This window comes from Piliocolobus tephrosceles, chromosome 2 (genome assembly GCF_002776525.5).
Source record: "Piliocolobus tephrosceles isolate RC106 chromosome 2, ASM277652v3, whole genome shotgun sequence".
Classification (NCBI taxonomy): domain Eukaryota; kingdom Metazoa; phylum Chordata; class Mammalia; order Primates; family Cercopithecidae; genus Piliocolobus; species Piliocolobus tephrosceles.
Genome location: NC_045435.1, coordinates 88239031 through 88264653, shown reverse-complemented (window position 1 = coordinate 88264653; position 25623 = coordinate 88239031). Strand labels below are relative to the sequence as shown.

Here is a 25623-nt window from a genome sequence, read left to right as displayed (position 1 = left end):
GTATTTTTAGTAGAGACGGGGTTTCACCGTGTTAGCCAGGATGGTCTCGATCTCCTGACCTCGTGATCCTCCCACTTCGGCCTCCCAAAGTGCTGGGTTTACAGGCTTGAGCCACCGCGCCCGGCCCTCGAGTATTTCTTTAAAGCAGTGTGCAAAGAGACTAATAAACCAGTATTACCCTAATACCAAAACCAAACACAGTACAAAAAAGAAAGAAAACTACAGACTAATATCTTTCATGAATTTAGACATAAAAACTCTCAACAAGTTAATAGTAAATTGAATCTAACAAAATGTTAAAATAACTACACATCATGATCAAATGGAATACCAGGAATGCAAACCTTGTTTCATATTTGAAAAAAATTGATGTAACCCACTGTATTAGCAGGTTAAAGAAAGTGACATGATTATATAAATTGATACAGAGAAAGCATTTGAGAAAATCCAATACCCATTTATGATAAACAAGAAAAAAAGAAAACCCTGAGCAAACTAGGTATAGAAGAATTTCTTCGATATCTGTAAAAAACCTACAGCCAATATCGCCCTAAAACCAGGAAGAAAATGAAGATGTTGGCACTTACCACTCTGTCTCATCACAGTACTAGAAGTCTTACCCAGCATGATAAGGCAAGAAAAGGAAATGGAAGTCATATAGATGAGAAAAGAAAAAATAAAATTGTCATTTGCCAGTGACATGATAAAAATGTTCTATGTAGAAAATGTCAAGGAATATTCAAAATTAACTCCCAGAACTAATAAGTAAGATCAGTAAGGTCATGGGATGCAAGATCAACATATTAAAATAAATCATATTTCTATATACTAACAATGAACATGGAAACATGGAAATTGAAATTAAAAACACAGACGATTACAATTGCTTCCAAAATTGAAATATTTAGGAATAGGTCTAACAAAACATGACAGGACCAGCATGCCGAAGTGAACATATGCTGATGAAAGAAATCAAAGACCTATGTAATGGACAGACCATGTTAATTAATTAGAAAGTCAACATTATAAAGATGTCAATTCTCCCCCAAACTGCTACACTGTATAGATTTAATGCAATTTTTATCAAAAATCCAGGATTCTTTTTGTAAACGTAGACAAGTTTATTCTAAAATTTATGGCCAGGTGCGGAGGCTCACGCCTGTAATCCTAGCACTTTGGGAGCCCAAGGCGGGTGGATCACCTGGAAGAAAATACAAAATCCAGAAATAAACTCCCACAAATATGCTAGCTACATCCTTAGAAAGGTATAAGAACAATTCAACAAAGGAAAGGGAGCTTTCTCAACAAATGGTTCTCTAAAAATTGGCATAAGCAAAAAGAAGAGGAGGAGGGGGCAGAGAGAAGGGGAAGAAAAGACATTCATCATCCTTAATCATTATAAAAGTATAAATCCAGACCATGGTGAGATATCACTGCACTGCTATTGGACTGCTAAATTAAAAAACAGTAGTGGTTAACAGGGCCTGAGGGGAAGGGGTAACAGGGAATTATTGTTTAATGGGTACAAGTTTCAGTTGGGATGATGAAAACGTTCTGAAGAATGGGTAGTGGTGACGATTGCACAAAAGAGTGAAAATAATGCCACTGACCTGTATGCTCAGAAATGGCTGAAATGGTAAATTGTATGTTTTGAAATTGTAATGACAATACCAAATGCTGACAGTACTAAGTACCAAAGATGTGGAGAAACTATGTTGGTGGGAATGTAAAATGGTAAAATCAATCTGGAAAATAGTTTGTCGATTTCTTCACAAACTAAACATAACTTGTCATAGAACTTACTGAACTCCTTGACGTCTATCCCAGAAAAAGGAAAGCTGTGTCCACACAAAAACATGTATACAACTATTCAGAGCAACTTTATTTGCAATAACCAAAAAGTGGAGACAACGAAAATGTCCTTCAATAGGTGAATAGTTAAGTCCACTGTAGTACAGCCATACCATGGAATACTACACAGCAATAAAAATGAACTAACTATTGATACACACTACAGTTAGGATGGACCTCAAGGACATTACACTCAGTGAAACAAAATCCAGTCAAATACCACAGAGTTCCATTTATATAGCATTCTCCAAATGACAAAATTATAGAGCACAGATGAGTGGTGGCCAGGGGTTAGGGGTGGTAGGGAGAAGGGAGTTCATGTGACAATGAACAGCTATGTGTTGGATGTGGTAATGGAATAGTTTTGTGTCTTGATTATGATGGTTGTTACAGATATTCATGTGTCTGATGAACTGGCATAGAACTATACACACACAGTGCACCAATCATATGCTATCATTACGTATGATGTAACCATTGAGGGAAATTGGGTAATGGCTATATGGGGCTTCTCAGTACTATTTTTTTTTGAGACAGAGTCTTACTCTGCTGCCCAGGCTGGAGCACAGTGGTGCAGTCTCAGCAACCTCCACCTCCTAGGTTTAAACAATTCCCTGCCTCAGCCTCCTGAGTAGCTGGGATTACAGGCGCCTGCCACCACGCCCAGCTAATTTTTGTATTTTTTTAGTAGAGACCGGGTTTCACTATCTTGGCCAGGCTGGTCTTGAACTCCTGACCTTGTGATCTACCCGCCTCAGCCTCCCAAAGTGCTGGAATTACAGGTGTGAGCCACCATGCCCAGCCAGTACTATTTTTATAACTTCCTATGACTATATAATTATCTCAAAATAAAAAAGTTTAAAAATTAACTGTAGACATTTGAGACGAAAAATTTCCTAAGCTTTTTCCCATTCAAACCAATGGAAAGCAATGTTTCCCTGAGGACGTGAAATTATAAACACAGATATCTGAGCTGAGTGGTAACAGAGTGGGGTCCACAGAACGGTCCCACCGTCTGTTCTGCTGGTGCTGTGCTGCTCTCTTTAGCTCAGCCATCTCTTCTTCAGTGTTAGAGCTCAGGGCCAAGCGACCATGATAGGCCCCACCCACAGCAGCAAAAGGTCAGGAGGCCTGGCTGGGTTCCCAGTAGCACAGGCACTGGGAGGGCTGCACACATGCCCCTGCTTCCCAGGAAAACCATTGTTTCTTGGTAACTGAGGGGATTGCAGAGGCAGGATTGCCTAGTGGTTAGGAGCATGGCTCTGGAGTGAAATAGCCTGGTGGGATTCCTGACACTGCCACCAACAGCTGTGTGCCTTTGGCCAGGTGATAACTGCCCTGTGTCACTGCCCCCTCAGAGTTGTTATAGGGAGTACATTGGTGGACCTGAAGGACTGGTGACCAGACTTTCTGGGAAAGTGTTCCCCAAATTCCACCTGGCTCGGAGATACAGATTTCACAGACTTTAGCGTCTACCATAAGACCAGAACCATGCTAGACATTTCTTTTTAAAGTTACTCCTTTCAGCAAACCCACCTGAGTTCCATTCTTCAGATAAAGAGCCAAGATACATTGAAATTACGTGATCTTCTCAGAGACTCCCACCCAGAGAGAGGCACAGCTGGGCTGAACTCCCACCTTCCTCTGATGGGCAAGCCTAGCTCCTTCCCCCTGCAGGGACCCCTTAGAGCAGGGCCTCCTCACCATGACTGAGCAAACCTGCGTAAGTGGCAGTGAACAAAACTCACACCTGAATCATGCACCTCAACTACAACACCCACATTTGAAAGGAAACCTTCCTTGCCCCGCTTGGAGGAAGTGAGCTCAGTTTTGGGAGAGGCTGGGGTGTGTTTTAAGCCCCACTCTCAGTAAAGCTACTGAGAGTGGTAGCCATGGTAGGAGTGATTTTTAATATTTCACATACACACAAAAAAAACCTGCTTTAAGAATTGAGAATCAGGAAAAACTGTTCTTTCACGTGAATGGCTGTGCTTCCTTCTCTTGGGGACCGTGGGTGGCTTACCCATGGACTCCCTTGAACTGGAAGCCAGTGTCATCCCTGTAAACATGTTAGTCTCCTGTGAGACCATTTGCACAACCTTTGAAAATTATGATTTTTATTTCCATTATAACAAGTTATCAGTTGCATGAATCTTAATCAAAGGTGCCTCTATTTCTTTTTTTTTTTTTTTTTTTTTTTGAGGCGGAGTCTCGCTCTGTCGCCTGGACTGGAGTGCAGTGGCCGGATCTCAGCTCACTGCAAGCTCCGCCTCCCGGGTTTACGCCATTCTCCTGCCTCAGCCTCCGGAGTAGCTGGGACTACAGGCGCCCGCCACCTCGCCCGGCTAGTTTTTGTATTTTTAGTAGAGACGGGGTTTCACCGTGTTAGCCAGGATGGTCTCGATCTCCTGACCTCGTGATCCGCCCGTCTCGGCCTCCCAAAGTGCTGGGATTACAGGCTTGAGCCACCGCGCCCGGCAGGTGCCTCTATTTCTTTACATTAGGCCCAGCAACCACAGAAGGAAAGAAAAAATCCTCTTAGCCTAGCATTCTGAAGACAGAATTATATATGTTTATTTGTATCAAGTTTTGTCTGTTATCCTTTCCAGTTCAAAAATAAAATATTAAAAGGAAGTTTTAGATAAACAATCATGCACCCATAGCAGGAATATATTCATTTTAATATATTCTCCTCCATCATTATCCATGTGCTTGAATATTTACTTAAATAATTGTAAGCAAATTTAAAATACCAATTTAGGATCTACTTGATACCATTTAACTGTAAATTTTACATTTTAAATTTCACATGGATTCCCAATCATGATTTTTAAAAGTTTCCTCATATTTCACAAAGTTCGATGTCTCACATTTACATAGGCTCTGATAGGCTCTGCAGAGTCACTACATAGCTTACAGCACTCAGTCCCTGTCCCTGGCTTCTTACATCCTTGAGGTTCCCATGAACACAAAACGTGCCTCTGGAAGAGTCAGGGTACCAAGTCTATCATTTTGCTTCTCTGTATAAATGAAACCATAAATTTGTCCCAAAGCTACTTTGTAGTGGAAGTATAATTTGTTACCCTTTTGCACTCTCTCCAGTGACTCCCACCAGGGAATGTATCAGGGCCAGTGGATGTGACGCAATAATTGTACCCCAATGTGGGCTGAGATTGCCCACCTGAGCCCCATACCTCTGGAGCCAGACAGAAGTCAGTCACACCCTGTTTGCACTGGGGACAGTTGAGTCCCCCAGGCTGAGCCAGGGACAACAGGCTGACTTCTGTGATCCTTCCTTATTTCTCTTAAAAATCTCTTTCATGTTTCCTCTCTTTGGTGTTTCCCTTTGTCACCATTTTTTAAAAATGTGTCTTCTGTGTTCTTTCCTATTTAGTCAGCATTGTCTTTACTTCATTTCTTTGAACACATTTTGTATCTTTTTTGTTTGTTTGTTTTGGATACAGGGTCTAATTCTGTTGCCAGGCTGGACTGCAGTGGCCTGATCATGGCTCACAGCAGCCTCCACCTCCGGGCTCAAGCAGTTCTCATGCTTCAGCCTCATGAGTGGCTGGGACTACCGGACCACGTTTTGTTCAGTTGTTTAGCATTTTAAACTCAAGGCTAAAAATATCTCCACTTCATTCTTCTCCTAATCATTCCAAGTTTTCCCAATTCCCTCTTCTTTTTGAGCCATTAGAGCATAACAGCTAAGAGCACTGGCTCTGGGGCTGACTGCTGGGGTTCAAACCCAGTGCCACTTCCCAGGGGTGTCACTGTGGGCAAGTCACCTAACTTCTGTATGTGTTGGCTCCCACCTATGTGTTCTAAAACTGGTGCCTGGGATTGGCTTTAATCGGGTGTGGCGAAGCGTGCAGACACAGCAATGATTGTCACGAAGGAAGGAGTTTATACTCACGGATCCCTATAAACGAGAGGCCTGGTTCCCCGTGCAGGGCCACATGGAGAGCACTGAGGGCAGTCAAGAGGCAGAAGGGGCGGGGCAGCATAGGCCTGAGCCTTTATTGTGTTTTCTGTAAGAAAGGCAGAGGGCAGAATAGGGTAAGCCTTTTAGAATGGGCAGTTTAAATGGTTCTGGCTGGCTTTGAGGCATAGGGGCTGTCCCTAGTTGTCTGGTACCTGGCCCTGGGTTGATTTAGGGCAGGAGGAATATTAACTTGCTGTGTGAGAGTTTGGTAAAGGAGATGATTGGGGGTGTGGGCTCTAGCTTGGTTCGTTTGCTTAAAAGGCACTCCCCTTTGCTATCTGGCTAGGCCTGGGGGGGGGGTCTCTCCCCAGTTAGCAAGATCACAAATGCCAGAGCATCAAGAATACAGAAAATTAAAAATATAGCGAGAATACAACTGGCCCTGTGATAAATGGATGCCAGACAAATTCAGAATCTAAGAGAACACGGAGCACCTTGCAAGGTGGCCAGTAATAGGACTTACCTCATCTAGTCATTGTGAGGATTAAATAGATGAGCCCATGTAAATTGTTTAGACAGGTGCCTCGCCTGCAGAAGGCACCGTGAAAGGTTTGCTGTTACTTCTCCCCTTGCTATGCCCCCTTTACTTCCCGTGCTGTGCCGTCCCTCCCTCTCTGTCCTACTCTCAAGCTGCCTGACTCCTTATCGATCCCTCTTCTCAGGTTTCCCCAGCTGCCTGCTTTAATCTACATTCTCCTAGACAATGGCCGGGCCATTCTCTCACCTGCATCTTATCTTGTGCTTAGACTATTACGGAGTTACCATTTCACTTCTCTCAAATTTTACATCTCTTAACTCTTGTGACATTTAGATTTGTCTTTATTGTTGCAATGTCTTTCTCTGCCCTTTTCTGGTAGCATCCCACCCCACCACCCCCCAACACACCTTCCCGTTTCTCTATTTTTTTTTTTTTTGAGATGGAGTCTCGCACTGTCGCCCAGGCTGGAGTGTAGTGGCGCAATCTCAGCTCACTGCAACCTCCACCTCCCAGCTTCAAGCAATTCTCCTGCCTCAGCCTCCCAAGTAGCTGGGATTATAGGCACCCGCCACCATGCTCAGCTAATTTTTTGTATTTTTAGTAGAGACAGGGTTTCACTATGTTGGCCAAGCTCCTGACCTGGTGATCCACCCGCCTCGGCCTCCCAAAGTGCTGGGATTACAGGCGTGAGCCACCACACCTGGCCCCCGTTCCTCTATTTCAAATTCATTCATTCACCATTCGGCAATTTGTTTCAGTTTCCTTACATTTGCCTTCTTTCTCATCTGTCTTCTTTTCCATTTTGTTCCTCCTCTGTCTTGTCTCAGTTCACTTACACTTATATTTCCTATCTGTATGTTTTATAATATTTGTGTTTTAATACTTTTAAAATATCCTTTATTTTACTGTTTCTTCTCTTCGTCATATTTTAAAGTGTTTTATTCCTCAGACCTCTATATCTTTGCATTAATTCTGTTCCTCTACAGTAGAGTCTGTTCCAAGCTTTCTCTCTTCCTGTGTCCTTCCACGGCCCTGGCTCTCTGCATTATTTCCTTTTAATGTAATACAAATCTTTTCCCCTTGTATTTCTCTCACTTCTCTCCACACACCCCTTGTCTTGCCTTTCCCCATGCCCCTTCAGGTGCTTCTTGATCTTTGCTTTTCCTTTTTAATTCCTCACCATTTCAATTTGTAATTTTCCTCTCTCTTACTACTGTGTCATAAATGGGACTCCCGACAACCACTCCTGTGTGTCTGCCTGGAGGCAGCAGTTTTAAGAAGGGTTGGCCGCTGAGCCTCACAGAGGGACCCCCGTTTTATGCTGCAGCGAAGTACCATAGACTGGGTGGCTTACAAACAACAAATTTATTTCTCAAAATTTTGGAGGTGAGAAGTCCAAGATTCACCTGTTGGCACGGTCAGGTTCTGGTGTGGGCCTTCTTCCAGGTTGCAGCTGACACCTTCTCATGTCCTCATATGACATAAACAGGGCTAGAGAGTGTTCTGGGGTCCCTTTTATTAGGGCACTGGTCCCATCATAAGGATTCACTGCCTGTGACCCACTTACCTCCCAAAGGCCCCCCACCTCCAATCACACTGAGGGTTAGAATTTCAACATAGGAATTTTGGGAGGACACAAACACTCAGGCTATGACACGGTCTTTAGAAAATCCCAGAATGAGTTGTCAGGTTCTTGGGAGATCTGTAACTGTGGGAAAGCGTCACATCCCAGGGAAAGCCACCGGCTGGGAGAGCCATCCCCAGCAAGGCCTGCCCCCTTTGCGCGGACCTCTGTGGAGAAGCCGGCTTGGCACGTTCTTTCTCCTCCACTGCAAAGTTAAATGTGAGAAGGTAGAAACCCAGAGGCTGTGCTGGCGCTGAGAGATGAGCCCCACTCACCAGATTCAAGATCCCAAGGTAGGCACAGACACGGGGCAAACTGACTCCAATTCCAGGAGTTTGGAACTTAAATAGAGTCATAGAGACACTAGGATCTGATCAAAATGAGTGCATTTGGTGACATTTCCTAGAGGGTACTGACAACTTCATCTGCAGCTGGGGCTGCCCCAGGTTCTGCACTTCCAGCTCACAGTGCACAGGTGTTGCTGAGCTCCTGTAAACAATGAACAGCACTAACAAGTGGGTTTAGGTAGGGATGCCGCCAGCTGTGTGGATGAGGCCCCGGGGAGAGGCCAGGATGGAGGTCAGCCCGGGAGTCTGCACACCTGCAGCTTGTTTCTACCGCACACGGATGGGCACAGGTGAAAATCCTTACAAGTGCTACAGACTTTGGCAAAGCCTTTAAATTCAGAGCAGCCCGGAGAGGAGAAAGGAAAGTGGATGGGGGGTTCAGGCTGTGTGAAATGGAGATCCAATTGCCTGACTTAGCTTTGAAGCGAATCTTCTCTTTCCTGGACCTGTTTGGCTTGCTGCAGGCTTCCCAGGTGAACAAGGTAAAGGCCTTCCACCTCCCACTGCCCCCAAGCCAGCTGCTTCTCTCGACCAGTTTGAGCACCACTTTGCAGAATAGCAGGGGGCTACATTGAGGCTTTGGGGGTTAGCATCCTTCACTCTGAAGGCCTCATATTCTGTTAAACAGAAAGGACAAGCTGACATCCAGGAGTTGTGCTGACTAAACAGTCCTTGAGGCTCCCATTTCAAGCCCTAGGAAATCAGAATGTCTTCGTGTGAACTCGTGAGAATACCCAGTGCTTGTATGAGCAGTGACAGGTCTCTGTTGTTACCATTTCCTTATCTCCCCACACTGGGGAATGCTTCGAGAGCTGGAATCCCAGCTGATTAGCCTGTGTGGGCCCAGTTCCCAGAACAAATAATAGCAGAGCATTGCCCCTACTCTCTGATGTAACTGATTGCCTACTTGTCTCTTCCCTTCTCTCCCATAGCATTGGAATAGGATTGCAGAGAGCGATTTCCTGTGGAGGTAAGGAAAGGGAAAGGGTAAGGAGGGAAGGGGAGAGATCATCTGACTGCGCACCCGTGCTGTGTGCCGAGGCCTGTGTGTGGCTGTGTTGTGAGATATACACAGGAAAGTTAGTGTGAGTAGGGGGTTGTGATATAACCGGGGCTCTGAGGAGGTGAACTGACTGAGAACAGCCTGACGGGACTGTGACTCTGTTTCCAGGTCGCTATCTCTGCAGAGATGGGACTGCAGCAACTTCACCGATCAACACCTGGGCGCACACACATGGAAGCAATTTTTCCTGCATCAAAGAAGGAAGGAACTTCAGTTGGCATTGGCACAGCCGCATAACTTTATCTACAAAGTAACTAAGAACATCGGTATGGGGACAGGTGCCCTAGAGAAACATGAGCAACTTGTTTTCAGAGGTCCACTCTATTTGATTTTTGCTGTGTGCAGTTGTGTGTTCTCACTCAGTGAAGGGAAAAGGAATTAAAATTGAACCAGACTGGTTTGTCGTGATAGCCATGCGATGTCTCCCTGCTTCCTCTCTTGTCCCCACCATCTGTGCTGAATGAAGAAACTAGAGTGATTTTTTTCACAACATAAAATCAGGTCCTGTTACTCCCTTTTTCCTAAGGCTTCTCATCCCTCCCAGGATAAAAATTTAAAAAAAAATTAATGGGAAACTTTAAAAAACAGGAGGATCTCTTGAGCCCAGGAGGTTGAGGCTGTAGCAGTAGAGCCTACGTATGCATTTATTTAGAGACAGGGTCTGGCCCTGTCACCCAGGCTAATTTTAAAAATTTTTTATAGAGATAAAGCCTCAACCTCCTGGGCTCAAGAGATCCTCCTGCCTCAGCCTCCTGTGTAACTGAGACTACAGGGGTGCCCCACCACAACCAGCTAACTTTTTTTTTTTTTTTTTTTGAGGTTAAGTCTTGCTCTGTCATCTAGGCTGGAGGGCAATGGCACAATCTCAGCTCACTGCAGCCTCTGTCTCCTGGGTTCGAGTGATTCTCCTGCCTTAGCCTCCTGAGTAGCTGGGATTACAGGCATTTACCACTATGCCTAGCTAATTTTTGTATTTTTAGTACAGATGGGGTTTCACCATATTAGCCAGGCTGGTCTTGAACTCCTGACCTCAAGTGATCCACCTGCCTTGGCCTCCCAAATTGCTGGGATTCCAGGCATAAGCCACCATGCCCAGCCATAATTTTTAAATTTTTTTGTACAGATTAGGTCTTACTTTGTTACCCAGGCTGGTCTTGAACTCCTGAGCTCAAGCGATCCTCCAACCTTGGCTTCCCAGGCATGAGCCATTGTACCTGACCTAACCCTGATAACTTTTTTTTTTTTTTTTTTTTTTAGACAGTCTCATTTTGTCACCCAGGCTGGAGTGCAGTGGCGTGATCTTGGCTTACTGCAACCTCCGCCTCCTGGGTTCAGGCAATTCTCATGCCTCAGCCTCCCAAGTAGCTGGGATTACAGGCACCTGCCACCATGCCAATTTTTGTATTTTTAGTAGAGACAGGGTTTCAACATGTTGGCCAGACCAGTCTCAAACTCCTGGCCTCAAGTGATCAGCCCACCTCAGCTTCCCAAAATGCTCTGATTACAGGCGTGAACTACTGTGCCTGGACTTGATAACTCTTTTAAAACTCAGAAAAGTTCTCTGATGGAGATATTTTAATATGCCTTTTATATCTTTGGAAACTGAGGATGAAAAGGAAAAGCAAGTTGGCCAACATCTCCCAAATGGCCAGTCTGCCATGGGAACCTGTGTTTGGATGACTCTGGAGCCCAATTTCTATCTTCTCCATATTGTTACCCAAACCTTCCTAAGAGGGTACAGAAATATTTCAAATTATCTTCTTTTGGTTTGGATCATCCCTTAACTATCTGGTGGCCAAGTCTTCTGTGTTTCCTTCTAGCATATGAGATGGAGTTGGCTTATCTCTCAGGAAATAGCCTGACAATGAAAGAACAGGAAAAATCAATCATTTGTAGTATATCTCCAAAGCGAGAGCTTTGCACCTGGGATGTGCAAGAGGTGAGTCTGGCCAATATGTAGCAAAAGTACTGCATTGCATCCATCCTGTTCTGTATGTGAAACGGAAGTGCTGAGAGAGAAATACTCGGAAGTGGTAACAAAAACAAAGTGTCAAATCGGGTTTTCTATCATGTAATTTGTGACCTTTTCATTTGGACCATAGACACACATAGAATTCATGTTTGTTGTTGTTGTTTTTGTTTGTTGTTTGTTTTTTGAGATGGAGTCTCACTCTGTTGCCCAGGCTGGAGTGCAATGGTGCAATCTCGGCTCACTGCAAGCTCCGCCTCCCGGGTTCACGCCATTCTCCTGCCTCAGCCTCCCAAGTAGCTGGGACTACAGGTGCCCATCACCATGCCCAGCTAATTTTTTTGTATTTTTGTAAAGATGGGGTTTCACCATGTTAGCCAGGATGGTCTCAATCTCCTGACCTCGTGATCCGCCTACCTCGGCCTCCCAAAGTGCTTTGAGTACAAGCGTGAGCCACTGCGCTTTGCTGAGAACGTACTTTTTAATTTGTGTTTGTATCTATAAATTTGTATAAGGTCTTATTTTCTATCAATAACATGGAGTGCATTTGTGAAATAATTTTTGGGTTTTGTGCATGTTTATTACCTGTTCTATTGCCTCTTTGTCAATGAGTGGCATTTGTTATATTGGCTTTTTCAGAAAGTAGTCTCTAGCTCAGATGATCTCCAAGGTGCACAAAGGATTTATCTCAAAATTGAGTGTGGCTTTTGTCTAATTGTATAAACTGCAGTGAGGTTCTTAGACCCACAAAGTTTTTGTTAAAGAGAATTACATTGGCAGAAACACTGCCAGCTTGGATTTAAAGGGGCCAAAACACACAAAAGGAAAAGAGGCTTTTTGGATTTCAGAACTTTGGCAGGAAGCAGACTACCAAAACAATTTAGCTAAAAAATTGGGCCACCATATATAGAAAGTAAAGGATGACTCAGACAGAATCAAGAACCTAGAGAGTAGAACCAAGAGTCATCAAAAATCTTTCTTGGGCCTTGAGTCCTAATCAACAAATTGCCAGCATGTTTTCTATTGGATTTCAAAATTTCTTGTAGCAGTGATTCCTATTTTTCCATTTTCATCTTTTCTGAATGACAGTGACCATTATCCTGTGCTTACCCCACACTTGTACTTTGGGGATGGTGAGGGACAGATAACATGTATATTTAGTTCGAAGATTTTCATATCAAGATAAACTGAATCTACAGAGCTTCATCTATACCTGGACCTAGAAACAATGAGATCCTAGATTCTGCAATTATACTATCATGGTATGAGACATTTGAGAGCTTTGGGAGATGGTGGATATATTTTCAGGTAGGAGAAAGGGAATCACTGGAGGCTATGGGGCAGGCTACGGCTGCCAGTCTCTTGAGATGGCCCAAATATCTTTGCCCAACAATAATCACGATCAATCTTGTGTAGTCCACTGCCGCAGTGAATAGGGCTGACCTGTGGAACCAATAGAGTATTGTGGAAATTATGATGTGTAATTTCTGAAGCTATGTCACAGAAGACAATTCTTTACTCATGGGTCATTAGCTCTTGGAAATCCAGTCACAGTGTTATGAGAGCCCTCAAGCAGCCCTCCAGAGAAGATCTGTGTGGTGAGGGACTGAGGACCCCTGCCAGTAGCCAACATCAACTTACACAGCTATATGAGAAGCCATCTTGGAAGTGAAACTTGACTTCATCCTCATGAGAGACCTACAGCCAGAACTACCCAGTTAAGCTGCCCCTGAATTTCTGATCAAAAGAAACTGAGTTAGCAAAAGCCTGTTTCAAGCCACTAAATTTTGGGATGCTTGGTTATGTGGCCATAGATATTACTGCATAGGCAACTTGTTATAGTGTGAGGAATCAAAATAGTGATTACATTTGAGTGTGGGGAGCCATGGGGGAGTTGTTAAATAGAGCACATGCAAAGAGGACTTTGGGAGGGCTTAGAAGTGGTACATTGGCATTCACTTGTGATAATTTATTAAACTTCGTGCTCTTTTCTTGTATGATATACTTCATAATTTTTTTTTTTTTTTGAGACGGAGTCTTGCTCTGTCGCCCAGACTGGAGTGCAGTGGCCGGATCTCAGCTCACTGCAAGCTCCACCTCCCGGGTTCACGCCGTTCTCCTGCCTCAGCCTCCCGAGTAGCTGGGACCACAGGCGCCCGCCACCTCGCCCGGCTAGTTTTTTGTATTTTTTTTTAGTAGAGACGGGGTTTCACTGTGTTAGCCAGGATGGTCTCAATCTGCTGACCTTGTGATCCGCCCGTCTCGGCCTCCCGAAGTGCTGGGATTACAGGCTTGAGCCACTGCACCCAGCCTACTTCACAATGTTTTTAAAGGCTAAAGAATCATCTAGAAAGAACTATTCTATCTTGTATGTAATGTACAAGGTTGATGAACGAATAACAATTTTAACGATAGTTAATACGTTCTGGGTTCCTACTGTCTCCTAGGCAGAATTCTAAGTATGTTTCATGAGTTGTGAAAGGTAATGACAGCCTCATTAGAAAGCATGATAGAAAGCAACTTGCTGAAGCTGTACTGTTAGTAGGAGTCAGAGGTGATTTGAACTCAGGAAGTCTGATCATTCTTTGCACCTGTTATGTACCAAGTTCTTGTCTCTGAGCATAGTGCGTAGTGCCTGTTTTCATGTTCACTCCTCCAAAATATTGAGATGTGGAGAATTTTCGTATCTTTTGCCAGAAGCAAGAAGATCTGATTTGGAAGAGACTTCCAAATAAACATGGACAGAATGAAAGTACAGTAGATGTAAGAGTTCCTTGAACACAGATTGTGTTACTCTTGTTCTCTAGGGTACCATGATCTGGTCAAGCCCAGTCCAGGAGTCCTATTTCTCAAATCTGGTAACCCTTCCTCAGATGCATCTTGCCATCACTATGGATCAGAAAAAAACTATCAAAGTGTGGAATTGTCAGGACAGGGATGCTCTGGCCATTCTCCCCATGCCAGAGTCCTGTTATTGCATGGAAGCCTATCTCACAAAGGATGGCCCATTCCTGACGGTAAGTGAGCCCTGAATTTACAGGGGACCAAAAAATCAAATGCCTGCTGTTTTGTCAGGCATCTGTGTCACATTACTGTCCTATGCCTATTTTTTTTTTTTTTTTTTTTGAGATGGAGTCTCATTCTGTTGCCCAGGCTCAAGTGCAGTGGTGCAATCTTGGCTCACTGCAACCTCTGCCTGCTGGATTCAAGCAATTCTCCTGCCTCAGCCTCCTGAGTAGCTGGGACTACAGGCACATGCCACCATGCCCGGCTAATGTTTTGTATTTTTAGTAGAAACAGGGTTTCACCATGCTGACCAGGCTGGTCTTGAACTCCTGACCTCGTGATCTGCCCATCTCAGCCTCCCAAGTGCTGGGATTACAGGTATAAGCCACCGCACCCAGCCTATTTCTCTTGTAGTCATCCCTTCTACATACCCTGTGAGTCAATCACAATATATCAATGAATGTTATACAAGCCTCCATGCTATCTTGGACCTTGACTTGCCTCAAGTACATTTCCCCAGCCATTCTTCTAAAAACAAAAAGCCAAAAACTTTCTGAATTACTTTATATGTGCCTCTTCTTTCAAGTGTGTGTTATTGTCCAGTCCATGAACTTGGTTGGGGACAGTTGAGGGAGAGAGATGGCTTTGGGTGACATTGAGAAAAAGCATAGTGTTGATGTGCTAATGAATCACTGTCCTTGAGAAGAATGCTTTGGGGCTTGGAAAGTCTTATTCCACGGGATTATCCCAACAGTGTCTCAAGCTAGACTGGTCGGAGGTTTTGATCTCCCTTATGTGATTGAAGAAACGGTGACATATCTTGCAGCTGACAGTGCTGCCTACTCTGTACTTCAGGATTTCACATATCTTCCTATTGATGTGGTGGGGATGTTTTGGTTTCAGGTTGGCGATGCTGCAGGTGACATCTACACATTTACACTGCCTGGATTAAGGGATGTTTCTAAAGTTACTGCATTTCAATATAGTATTGTACTTCTACACTGCTCTCCTGACAAGAAATGGGTATTTGCATGTGGGGCACATAGACGTACCTTGCCACAGGTAGGTGCTGTTCTGTGTATTTGAACTTCAAGATGGGAATGTCAAGTTAGGAAGCATGCAGAGAAACTGCAGAGCTCAGTGAGGACCAGGCACACTGCTCCCTCTCTCAGACCACATCACAAGGGGAATCCGTTGTGATGGTCAGGAAACAATGTTCTTTGAGGCAACAACATCCAGTTGCTGTGGCAAATGTTAATGAAAACTCATTCATGAAGCCTGAATTCGCCAAAGAGATGGAGGAGGGTGAGACAGGTATCAAGAAATAGGGATTGCTGGGCATGGTGGCGTGCACCTATAGTCCCACCTACTCAGAAGGCTGAAGCGGGAGGATCGCTTGAGCCCAGGAGTTCCAGGCCATAGAGTGCTATGCTGATAGGGTGTCCACACTAAGTCTGGCATCAAACGTTCACCTCCTGGGAGCAGGGGACCACCAGGTTGCCTAAGGAGGGGTCAACTGACCCAGGTCAGAAACAGAACAGGTCAAAACTCCCATGCTGATCAGTAGTGGGATTGCTCCTGTGAATAGCCACTGCACTCCCGCCTGGACAACATGGCGAGACCCTACCTCTTAAAAAAAAAAAATTTTTTTTTTTTACAAAAATATCTTTGACCTTGTTCTCTTTTGCCTTCTTTACTTTTATCTATGTTGGCTGGAAAGTACAGAGAAGTCCAAAAGTAACTGAATATGCAACAGCCTCTGAATATCACTCTGAGGAAGGCTTTGGCCTTTGAGCAGACCTTTTGTAGGAGGGCACTGGTGGACTGGGCACCAAAGAGGGAGGAGTTCAGAAGGCAGGTAGTAAAAGCCACACAGTCCTTGACTTGTTCTCCAAGAAGGGAAAATCTGCTTAGCCAACCTCAACTTGACCAAGGGTTCAACATGGTGAGATGGTTTTGTAACCCCTTGGCATGCTTCAGGGACACTTCTGTGAATGGGACAGGAAGGATAGGAAGACAGTGAGTTCCTTGTATGCTGGAGTGATAAGCAGTGACCTCTCATCACTCCTGAGATGTTGAACAAAGCTTTAGCCACAAGATGAGAATTTCTAAGAAGGCTCTTCTGGAGTCACTCCTGTACTGAGAGGCTATAAGTTCCCTTCCCCTGACCGCGCACGCAATGCTCTCTTTAGGTATTCCTCACAGAGTCCTTAGTGAGACCATCAGAAGGCAGTGCTCCTCTGTCTACCTCTCTCCCACATAAATTATGTGTCAGTGCCTGCTGGACCCCAGAGGTGAAAAACAGAATAACACTGATGTCCCAAAGTACCACTGGAAAAAAGACAGAATTTATCACCTTTGATCTAACAACCAAGAGGACTGGAGGCCAAACAGTCATCCAAGGTAGGCTGTGCCATATTAGAAATGCTTGTTTCTCTTCCTCATTACACAGTCATTCATGTTTAGCTATAATAAATGGGTCAGTCTGTAAAACGGGAGCAGGAGATTTCTTTTTTTTTTTTTTTTTTTTTTTTGACGGAGTCTGGCTCTGTCGCCCAGGCTGGAGTGTAGTGGCGCAATCTCGGCTCACTGCAAGCTCCGCCTCCCGGGTTCACACCATTATCCTGCCTCAGCCTCCCAAGTAGCTGGGACTACAGGCGCCCGCCAGCACGCCCGGCTAGTTTTTTGTATTTTTAGTAGAGACAGGGTTTCACCATGTTAGCCAGATGGTCTCGGTCTCCTGACCTCATGATCAGCCTGCCTCGGCCTCCCAAAGTGCTGGGATTACAGGCGTGAGCCACCGTGCCCAGCCAGGAGCAGGGGATTTCTTTAGCTGGGGGTGAACCCTCCCCAGTTTGGCTCTAATACCCATGCTGATCTCTACCCCGACCCTGCCCTCTTGGATGAACACATATAGATTTCCATCATGTTTTAGGGCCTGCATTCCAATGTTCCTTCCCACTACAGGTTTTGCCTCAATGCCCAGGGGATTGTTTATTGTCCACAAACTTCTGTTCATGTGTCCTAGCACCTGTTAACCACAGTCAGTGATATGTATTTGTCAGGCCACTGGACTACCCTTCATTTTCCTCCCTGGAATGAAGTCTGTGGAAGTGGGGACTATGCTTTTTTATTCAGTGTGAGGATATTATTCTTATTCAATGATCTGATATTTACTTCCTTATGTGTGTGTGTGTATATATGTGTGTTTTACATGAAAACAGCACATGAGATTGCAAGTTTCCAGTTGGCAGCTCATCTGGAGCCCCCTATTTGGATGGGAGCCAACGATGGATATACGATTGTCTTTACCAATGGGCCATACTTGTTACTCTTCAGCATCACTGGCTTTCTGCTGCAACGATTTGAGGACCACCAGGCAGCCATCAACAACTTCTGGGTGGTATGTATGATTCTCCTCCACTGCTTTTTGATCTGACTTTGACTCCTTGGCCACTCACTCTGGCTATCCTTGGAAGGATCCTCGCTATGTGCTCACCACATCCAAGAACTCTGTGCACGTGTACATGTGGGAAGAAGGAGGCCGCCATCCACATCTCAGGAGCTGCTGTCACCTGGAAAACATATGGCATGGTCCCACAACACATGGGTAAGCTCTGTTTTGTGACCTAAACATTCCCTGAACACTTTTTTTTTTTTTTTGAGATGGAATCTCCCTTTGTCACCAGGCTGGAGTGCAGTGGCGTGATCTCAGCTCACTGCAACCTCCAACTCCCAGGTTCTAGCAATTCTCCTGCCTCAGCCTCCCGACTAGCTGGGATTAAAGGCATGGTGCCACCACACCTGGCTAATTTTTGTATTTTTAGTAGAGAAGGGATTTCACCATGTTGGTCAGGATGATCTCGATCTCCTGACCTCTCAATCTCCTGACCTCGTGATCCGCCTGCCTCGGCCTCCCAAAGTGCTGGGATTACGGCATGAGCCACCGTACCCGGCCAAAAACTTCTAATTTCTACATCAAGAGGAACGAAGGGAGAACAGGGATTTTTTTTTTTTTTTTTAAGATTCTTTGAAGATAGATATCAATAAACTCATGCCTGAAAAGAGAATCGCTAGTTCTTGAAGTTACGGCACTTGCAATAGATGTTAAAAGTCTTCCCAAAGTGGCTCTCAATTTATATTCCCACGAGCAGTGGATAGATTATGTCCTCAATACCCTGTGTTTTCTTGCTAAGTTGTACCTTTTGTGAGTTCATTAGCCACTTGGTTGCTGCTTCAGTGAGCTGCCTTTCCCTCCATTTTGTTGATTTTTGCCCCTGGTCTGCTTGCCTTTAAATTGTTTTTCTTGAGATTTTACGTAGGACACGTAGAAGTCTTGACTTTTAAGGCTTTGCAGACATTTTCTTCCAGATTATTGCTAGTCATTATACTGCTTATAGTGCTTTTTCGGCGAAATCTAAGAAAATACACATATCCTTTGCACTGCCAACACCACTAAAAAGAATTTACTGTGAAGCTATACCTCCAATCATTCAAGTACATTGGCTGTTCATTACAACAGTTGTGATAGTCAAGAGCTGGAAATTCCCTAAGTGCCCAAACATAAGAGATTGTTTAAATTACCATCGTATGGGCCGGGCACAGAGCATAGTGGCTCATGCATGTATTCCCAGCAATTTGGGAGGCTGAGGCAAGATGATCCCTTGAGCCCCGGAGTTCAAGACAAGCCTTGGCAACATACAGAGACCCTGTCTCTACAACAACAACAAAAAAATTAGCCAGGCATGGTGGTGTGCACTGGTGGTCCCAGCTACACAAGAAGCTGAGGTGTGAAGATCACTTGAGCCCAGAAGTTGAGGCTGCAATGGGCCATGACTGTGCCACTGCACTCCAGACCGAGTGACACAAGACCCTCTCTGGGGGGATTTAAAAAATATGTATTATATATATCTATACACACAGACAGACACACACACACACACACACAATCAATCATATTGTCATATTGTCCACAAAGAGATAGTTTTACTTCCTCTTTTTCTATTTTGATGCCCTTTATTTCTTTCTCTTGGCTGACTGCTCTAGCTAGGGCTTCCTAGCTAGAGCTATCACTACTATCACTACTAGTCACTACTAGTCACTACTATGTTTACTAGGAGTGGTGGGAGTAGGCATCCTTGTCTTGTTCCAGTTCTCAAAGGGAATGTTTCCAGTTTTTGCCCATTCATTATGACATTGCCTGTGGATTTGTCATTGATGGCTCTTATTTCAAGGTATGCTCCTTCAATGCCTAGTTTCTTGAGGGTTTTTGTCACAAAGGGATACTGCAATAAAAAAGCTTTTATTGAAAGCTTTTTCTGTGTCTATCAAGATGATCATATGGTTTTTAGTTTTTAATTCTGTTTATGTGGGGAATCATGTTTATTGACTTGCATGTGTTGAACCAACCTTGCTCCCGGGAATGAAGCCTACTTGATCATGGTGAATTAGCTTTTTGATTTGCTGTTGGATTCAGTTTGCTACTATTTTCTAGAGGATTTTTGTATCTGTGTTCATCAGGGATATTAGTCTGTAGTTTTCCTTTTTCACTGCCAGTACCATTTATTGAAGAGACTGTCCTTTCTCCATTGACTGTTCTTGGTACTTTTGTTTAAAACAAAAATCAATTGACCTTAAATGTGAGGGTTTATTTCTGGGCCTTCTATCCCATTCCACTGGACAATGTATCTGTATGTATGTCAGTACCATGCTGGATTTTTTGTTTGTTTACGGTTTGTCTCTGGGGATAAAAACACAAGAACCGGCCAGGCGTGGTGGCTCACGCCTGTAATCCCAGCACTTTGGGAGGCCAAGGCAGGTGGATCACAAGGTCAGGAGAGCAAGACCAACCTGGCTAACACAGTGAAACCCTGTCTCTACTAAAAATACAAAAAAATTAGGTGGGCGTGGTGGCGGGCACCTGTAGTCCCAGCTACTTGGGAGGCTGAGGCAGGAGAATGGCGTGAACCCAGGAGGCAGAGCTTGCAGTGAGCCGAGATTACGCCACTGCACTCCTGCCTGGATGACAGAGCGAGACTCCATCTCAAAAAAAAAAACACAACCATGATGTTTTGATTACTATAGTTTTGTGATGTATTTTAAGATCTGGTAATGTGATGCCTCCAGCAAATGTGGTAATGAGGTTTGCTCAAGATAGCTTTGGCTATTTGGGGTCCTTCTACACTCTGTGTGCTTTATTTGTTGTTTGTTTATAACATTCTGCTGCTGACCAGGGATACTCTGTTTTAATTGGTGTATTAACTTCTTTTAGTATTTGAAAAATGTTTTGCCTCTTCCTTCTGGCTTCCATGATGTCTGATGAGAAATCCATTGTCATTCAAATCTTTATATCTCTCTAGATAATGTGTCATTTTGCTCTGGTTGAGTATAGGTTATTTCCTTTGTTTTTAATTCTCAGAAATTTGATTAGGATATGTCTGGTATGAAATTCTGAGTTTAACCTGTTTGGGTTTGATTAACTTTTTGAATCTATAGGTCAATGAATTTGGGGACGTTTTCAACTATTATCTCTGCAGTGCTTTGTGGGCAGAGAAAGGGGTACCATTTCTTTTTTTTTTGAGATGAAGTCTCACTCTTTTGCCCAGGCTGGAATGCCAGTGGCACGATCTCGGCTCACTGCAACACCCACCTCCCGGTTTCAAGCAATTCTTCTGCCTCAGCCTCCCAAGTAGCTCAGACTACAGGCATGTACCACTGTGCTCAGCTAATTTTTGTATTTTTAGTAGAGAGGGGGTTTTGCATGTTGGTCAGGCTGGTCTAGAACTCCTGACCTCAGGTAATCCACCTACCTTGGCCTCCCAAAGTGCTGGGATTACAGAAGTCAGCCACCACACCTGGTCTGGGGTACCATTTCTACTCACATCAGTGCTCTCAGGGAGATAGCTGACAGGATTCCATCTCAGTGTCTTCAGGGCCTGGTGGGGAGGGGGAGAAGTATCACCTTTAATTGAGTTAGTGCAAGGCAGGAGTGGTCAACAGGGTACTAACCCTACAGTTTCTGGGCTCCTGGTGGAGAGGGGTAAAACTGTCACTTCATTAATGCAGAATAAGAATTGACAACAGAGCTATGCTCCCACCATTTCCTCATCACACAGTGGGGAGGGAAGCGTGTCATCTCTTATGATATTCTATTGGAGTAGAACAGGTATACTCAAAAGGGAGCAGAATTCTATTTTAAAATAAAAATCCAGGGCTGGGCACAATGGCTCATGCCTATAATCCCAGCACTTTGGAAGGCTAAGGCAGGCAGATTGCTTGAGTGCAGGAGTTTGAGACCAGCCTGAGCAACATGCTGAGACCCCATCTCTACAAGAAAAAATATATATACATATATATCTAATATATATATAATTTTATATATATAATATAAAATATGTATTATATATATATATGTTTTTTGAGATGGAATCTCACTGTGTCGCCCAGGCTGGAGTGCAGTAGCACGATCTCGGCTCACTACAACCTCCGCCTCCTGGGTTCAAGCAATTCTCCTGCCTTAGCCTCCGAAGTAGCTGGGACTACAGGCGTGTACCACCACGCTGGCTAATTTTTTGTAGTTTTAGTAGAGATGGGGTTTCACCGTGTTAACCAGGATGGTCTTGATCTCCTGAACTCGTGATCCACCCACCTCGGCCTCCCAAAGTGCTGGGATTACAGGAGTGAGCCACCATGCCTGGCCTACGAGATAATATTTTTAAAAATTAGCTGGGCGTGGTGGTGTGTGCCTGTAGTCACAACTACTTGGGAGACTGAGTTGGAAGGATCATTTGAACCCAGAAGATGGAGGTTGCAGTGAACGGACATGGTGCCACTGCACTCCAGCCTGGGCAGCACAGGGAGGCCCTGTATTAAAAAAAAAAAACCTCTCCAATCATCTTTAAACTAGATAATCTGTCAAATCAGATACTGACAATTCTGGCAATAATATTTGAGAGCAGGTTGAGATTGCTATTCCTGCAAATAATAATCAGTGTAACTTTCCCTGGAAAGAATATTGATATCTTAGTCAAGTTCTAATTCAGTATTAACAATGGATATACCTACTTTCTCTTTTGTTCACTGATGATCTTATTTTTCCATTGACAGCTGCATCTCCAGTGTGATGTGTGATAATGCAAGCATAGTACTTAAGGTGACAGTAAGTGAATCCAGCACTCTTGTGATGTGTTCTTTGAATATGTAATATGGAAACTAACAAAACTGACCTTGCATCATCTTCTGCAATGTAGTAAAGAGAATTCCATTTGCAAGCCCTGAATGATTATTTTAGTGAAATTTAGATGTTGTGGCCTGAAGTGGTGGCACATGGCTGTAGTCCCTGCTACTCTAGAGGCTGAGGTGGGAGGATTCTTTGAGCCCAGGAGTTTGAGGCTGCAATGAGCTGTGATTGTGCCATTGCACTCCAGGTTGGGGAACAGAGTGAGACCCTTAGAAGAAAATGAAAATTAAAGAACAATGGAAGTGGTCATATGACATGGCCGAAGGGATCCGGTTAAACCATTTTCTTGATTGTAAGAGATAACAGATTCTATAAGGTAATACATGGGCAATGGAGACCAAGGTAGAAGACAGAGGGAGAGAAATGTGTAGAATCATGTACAAAGAATGTCATTTGCCAAAGGGAACAGGAATAAGTAGGATCCCACAAGGATCTGCAATTCCCAGATAACTTAGGTTAAAAGGTGGGTAAAATTGAATGGCTGTTGGGCTTTCATTTTCCAGAAACATGGTGGCCCAGAGCAAAGCATGTATAGCACCTCAGCATTGTTCAAAACTACAAACAAGGCCAGGCACGGTGGCTCACTCCTGTAATCCCAGCACTTTGGGAGGCCGAGGTGGGTGGATCATGAGGTCAGGAGACCGAGACCATCTTGGCTAACATGGTGAAACCCTATCTCTACTAAAAATACAAAAAATTAGCTGGGCATGGTGGCGGTTGCCTGTAGTCCCAGCTACTCAGGAGGCTGAGGCAGGAGAATGGCGTGAACCCGGGAGGCAGAGCTTGCAGTAAGCCCAGATCGCGTCACTGCACTCCAGCCTGGGCAACAGAGCGAGACTCTGTCTCAAAAAAAAAAACTACAAACACAAAACAAAACTAAAAAAATCCATGGTTAGATGGCTGGAATAGAATACAAACTTCCAAAATTGGGGAATGAAAAAAATCCAGAAAATTCAACAGATGCTGAAGTTAATGTCTTATTTCATAGAATTCCAAAGGCTACATGATGAAATACAGGCCTCCACCAAATTGGTGGTGAGATCAGAAATCTACAAGATCCAGGACCCTCAGAAAAGTAACACTCCTTGTAGGTAAACTGAAGGAAAATCTATTCATTAGAGAAGGGTGAACAGCTACCTCCCTCAGCTTCAGAGATGGGTGAAACCAGGTCGGAAAAACAATTATCTTCAGAGAATTCCTAACCATAACAAAAAAAATCACATTTGGGATTTATATCAGTCAAGGTCCCAGGATGATAAAGATGTCACATAAAATTAAGGTAATTTGAGGAAGGTTTCATAAAGGAACTATTATAATTTGGGGCACAGTTTTGTTTTTTTTTTTTTTGAGTAGATGAATTGGCTCTCTCCAGTCTGTGCCTCCAAGATGACGAAGAAAAGGGAACAACAGTCATGCCAAAAAGGGCCATGACCACGTGCAGCCTATTCGCTGCATGAACTGTGCCCGATGCGTGCCCAGTGACAAGGCCATTAAGAAATTCATCATTCGAAACATAGTGGAGGCCACAGCAGTCAGGGACATTACTGAAGCGAGTGTCTTCGATGCCTATGTGCTTCCCAAGCTGTATGTGAAGCTATAATACTGTGTGAGTTGTGCAATTCACAGCAAAGTAGTCAGGAATCAATCTCATGAAGGCCACAAGGACCAAAAACCCCCACCCAGATTTAGACCTGTGGGTGCTGCCCCATGACTCCCACCAAAGCCCACGTAAACAGCTGAGTCCTTCAAGACTGAAGACTATTCTCTGGAGAAAAATAAAATGGAAATTGTACTTAATATTGGATGTTGAGTGTGTCAGTGTCAGGGTGGGGATTTTGTGTGTGTGTTAGACCAAGTGTGAAACAACACATAGTATTTTCATGGGGAAGAAAGCTTATTCATGTAAATTAAATTTTAATTGTTTGCAGTCATATCCTTGGCCTCACAATTTGCATAGCTGCGTGAAATAAAGAGGGTTTAGGCATCTGTTAAAAAAAAAAAAAAAAGCCAAGCACAGTGGCTCACGCCTGTAATCCCAGCACTTTGGGAGGCCAAGGCAGGCGGATCACAAGGTCAGGAGACCGAGACCATCCTGGCTAACACGGTGAAACCCCGTCTCTACTAAAAATACAAAAAAAAAAAAAAAAAAGCCGGGCATGGTGGCAGGCACCTGTAGTCCCAGCTATTCGGGAGGCTGAGGCAGGAGAATGGCATGAACCTGGGAGGCAGAACTTGCAGTGAGCCGAGATCATGCCACTGCACTCCAGCCTGGGCAACAGAGCAAGACTCCCTCTCAAAAAAAAAAAAAAAAGATGAATTGGGAATGAAAAAGTTAAGAGAAGCCACAGAAATAATAAATCGAGTGTTATTCTAACACCTCTTTAGTGGCCATCCCTCTGGTCTTAGGTGGCTATGGCCACCCACTTCTGACTTGGACTCAGTAATCCAGGTTTGATTTTCTTTTCTCAGACACGGGAAGCGCTACTTGGTAGGCACCATCCAGTGGGAACTAGCTAACCATCCCCTACCAGTGAGGGTGATAAATAGGTCACTAGGGCACAGCAAATAATGGCTGGCTGTAGCTGGCATAAAGAAGGGGTGTTGAATTTTACCATCTCGCCTCTTCCGTTTCCCAGTATGGCCTGAGCTTAGTCACTACTGCTGAGTGGAGGTTAGCTAACTCTAGACTCCAGGGAATTATACAAGGCCACTCCCTTTATGAGAGTACCTTTACCGGATGGCATCACTTCAATGGATGACATTCAAGATAACATGGGAATGGTATACAGATTTGACTGACATGTTCTATTCAGTAAGAATTTCACAGGAGATGGAAGCATCCCTATCACCACCCACATATGTGTTCCATGGAAAGCACTTGGGACAAACCTAGACCTGCTTCTGATGCCCAGGAGATAAAATTCTAATTGCCCCTGGGCCAGGTAGCACCGTTGGGTGACACTTGGGAGAAAAATGGATCCTCTGCTGCTGGTTCCAGATGGCCTATGATTTTAACCCCTCTGCTGCTGTGCCTCTTCCTTACCTGAGAAGTTCTTACCCT

At 44.2% G+C, this 25623-nt stretch overlaps 1 protein-coding gene across 1 annotated transcript; it reads left to right on the top strand.

Annotated features, from left to right (window-relative positions):
• The first annotated feature begins 8677 nt into the window (after positions 1 to 8677).
• FBXW12 (F-box and WD repeat domain containing 12) lies at positions 8678 to 25321 on the top strand. Its single transcript, XM_023231738.1, is given in 13 exon segments — positions 8678 to 8767; positions 9218 to 9255; positions 9457 to 9614; positions 11169 to 11287; positions 14125 to 14334; positions 15227 to 15385; positions 16516 to 16726; positions 17548 to 17726; positions 17803 to 17933; positions 22430 to 22522; positions 23958 to 24290; positions 25032 to 25092; positions 25199 to 25321. Coding segments are annotated over 13 exon segments (1905 nt in total).
• Positions 25322 to 25623: the final 302 nt, after the last annotated feature.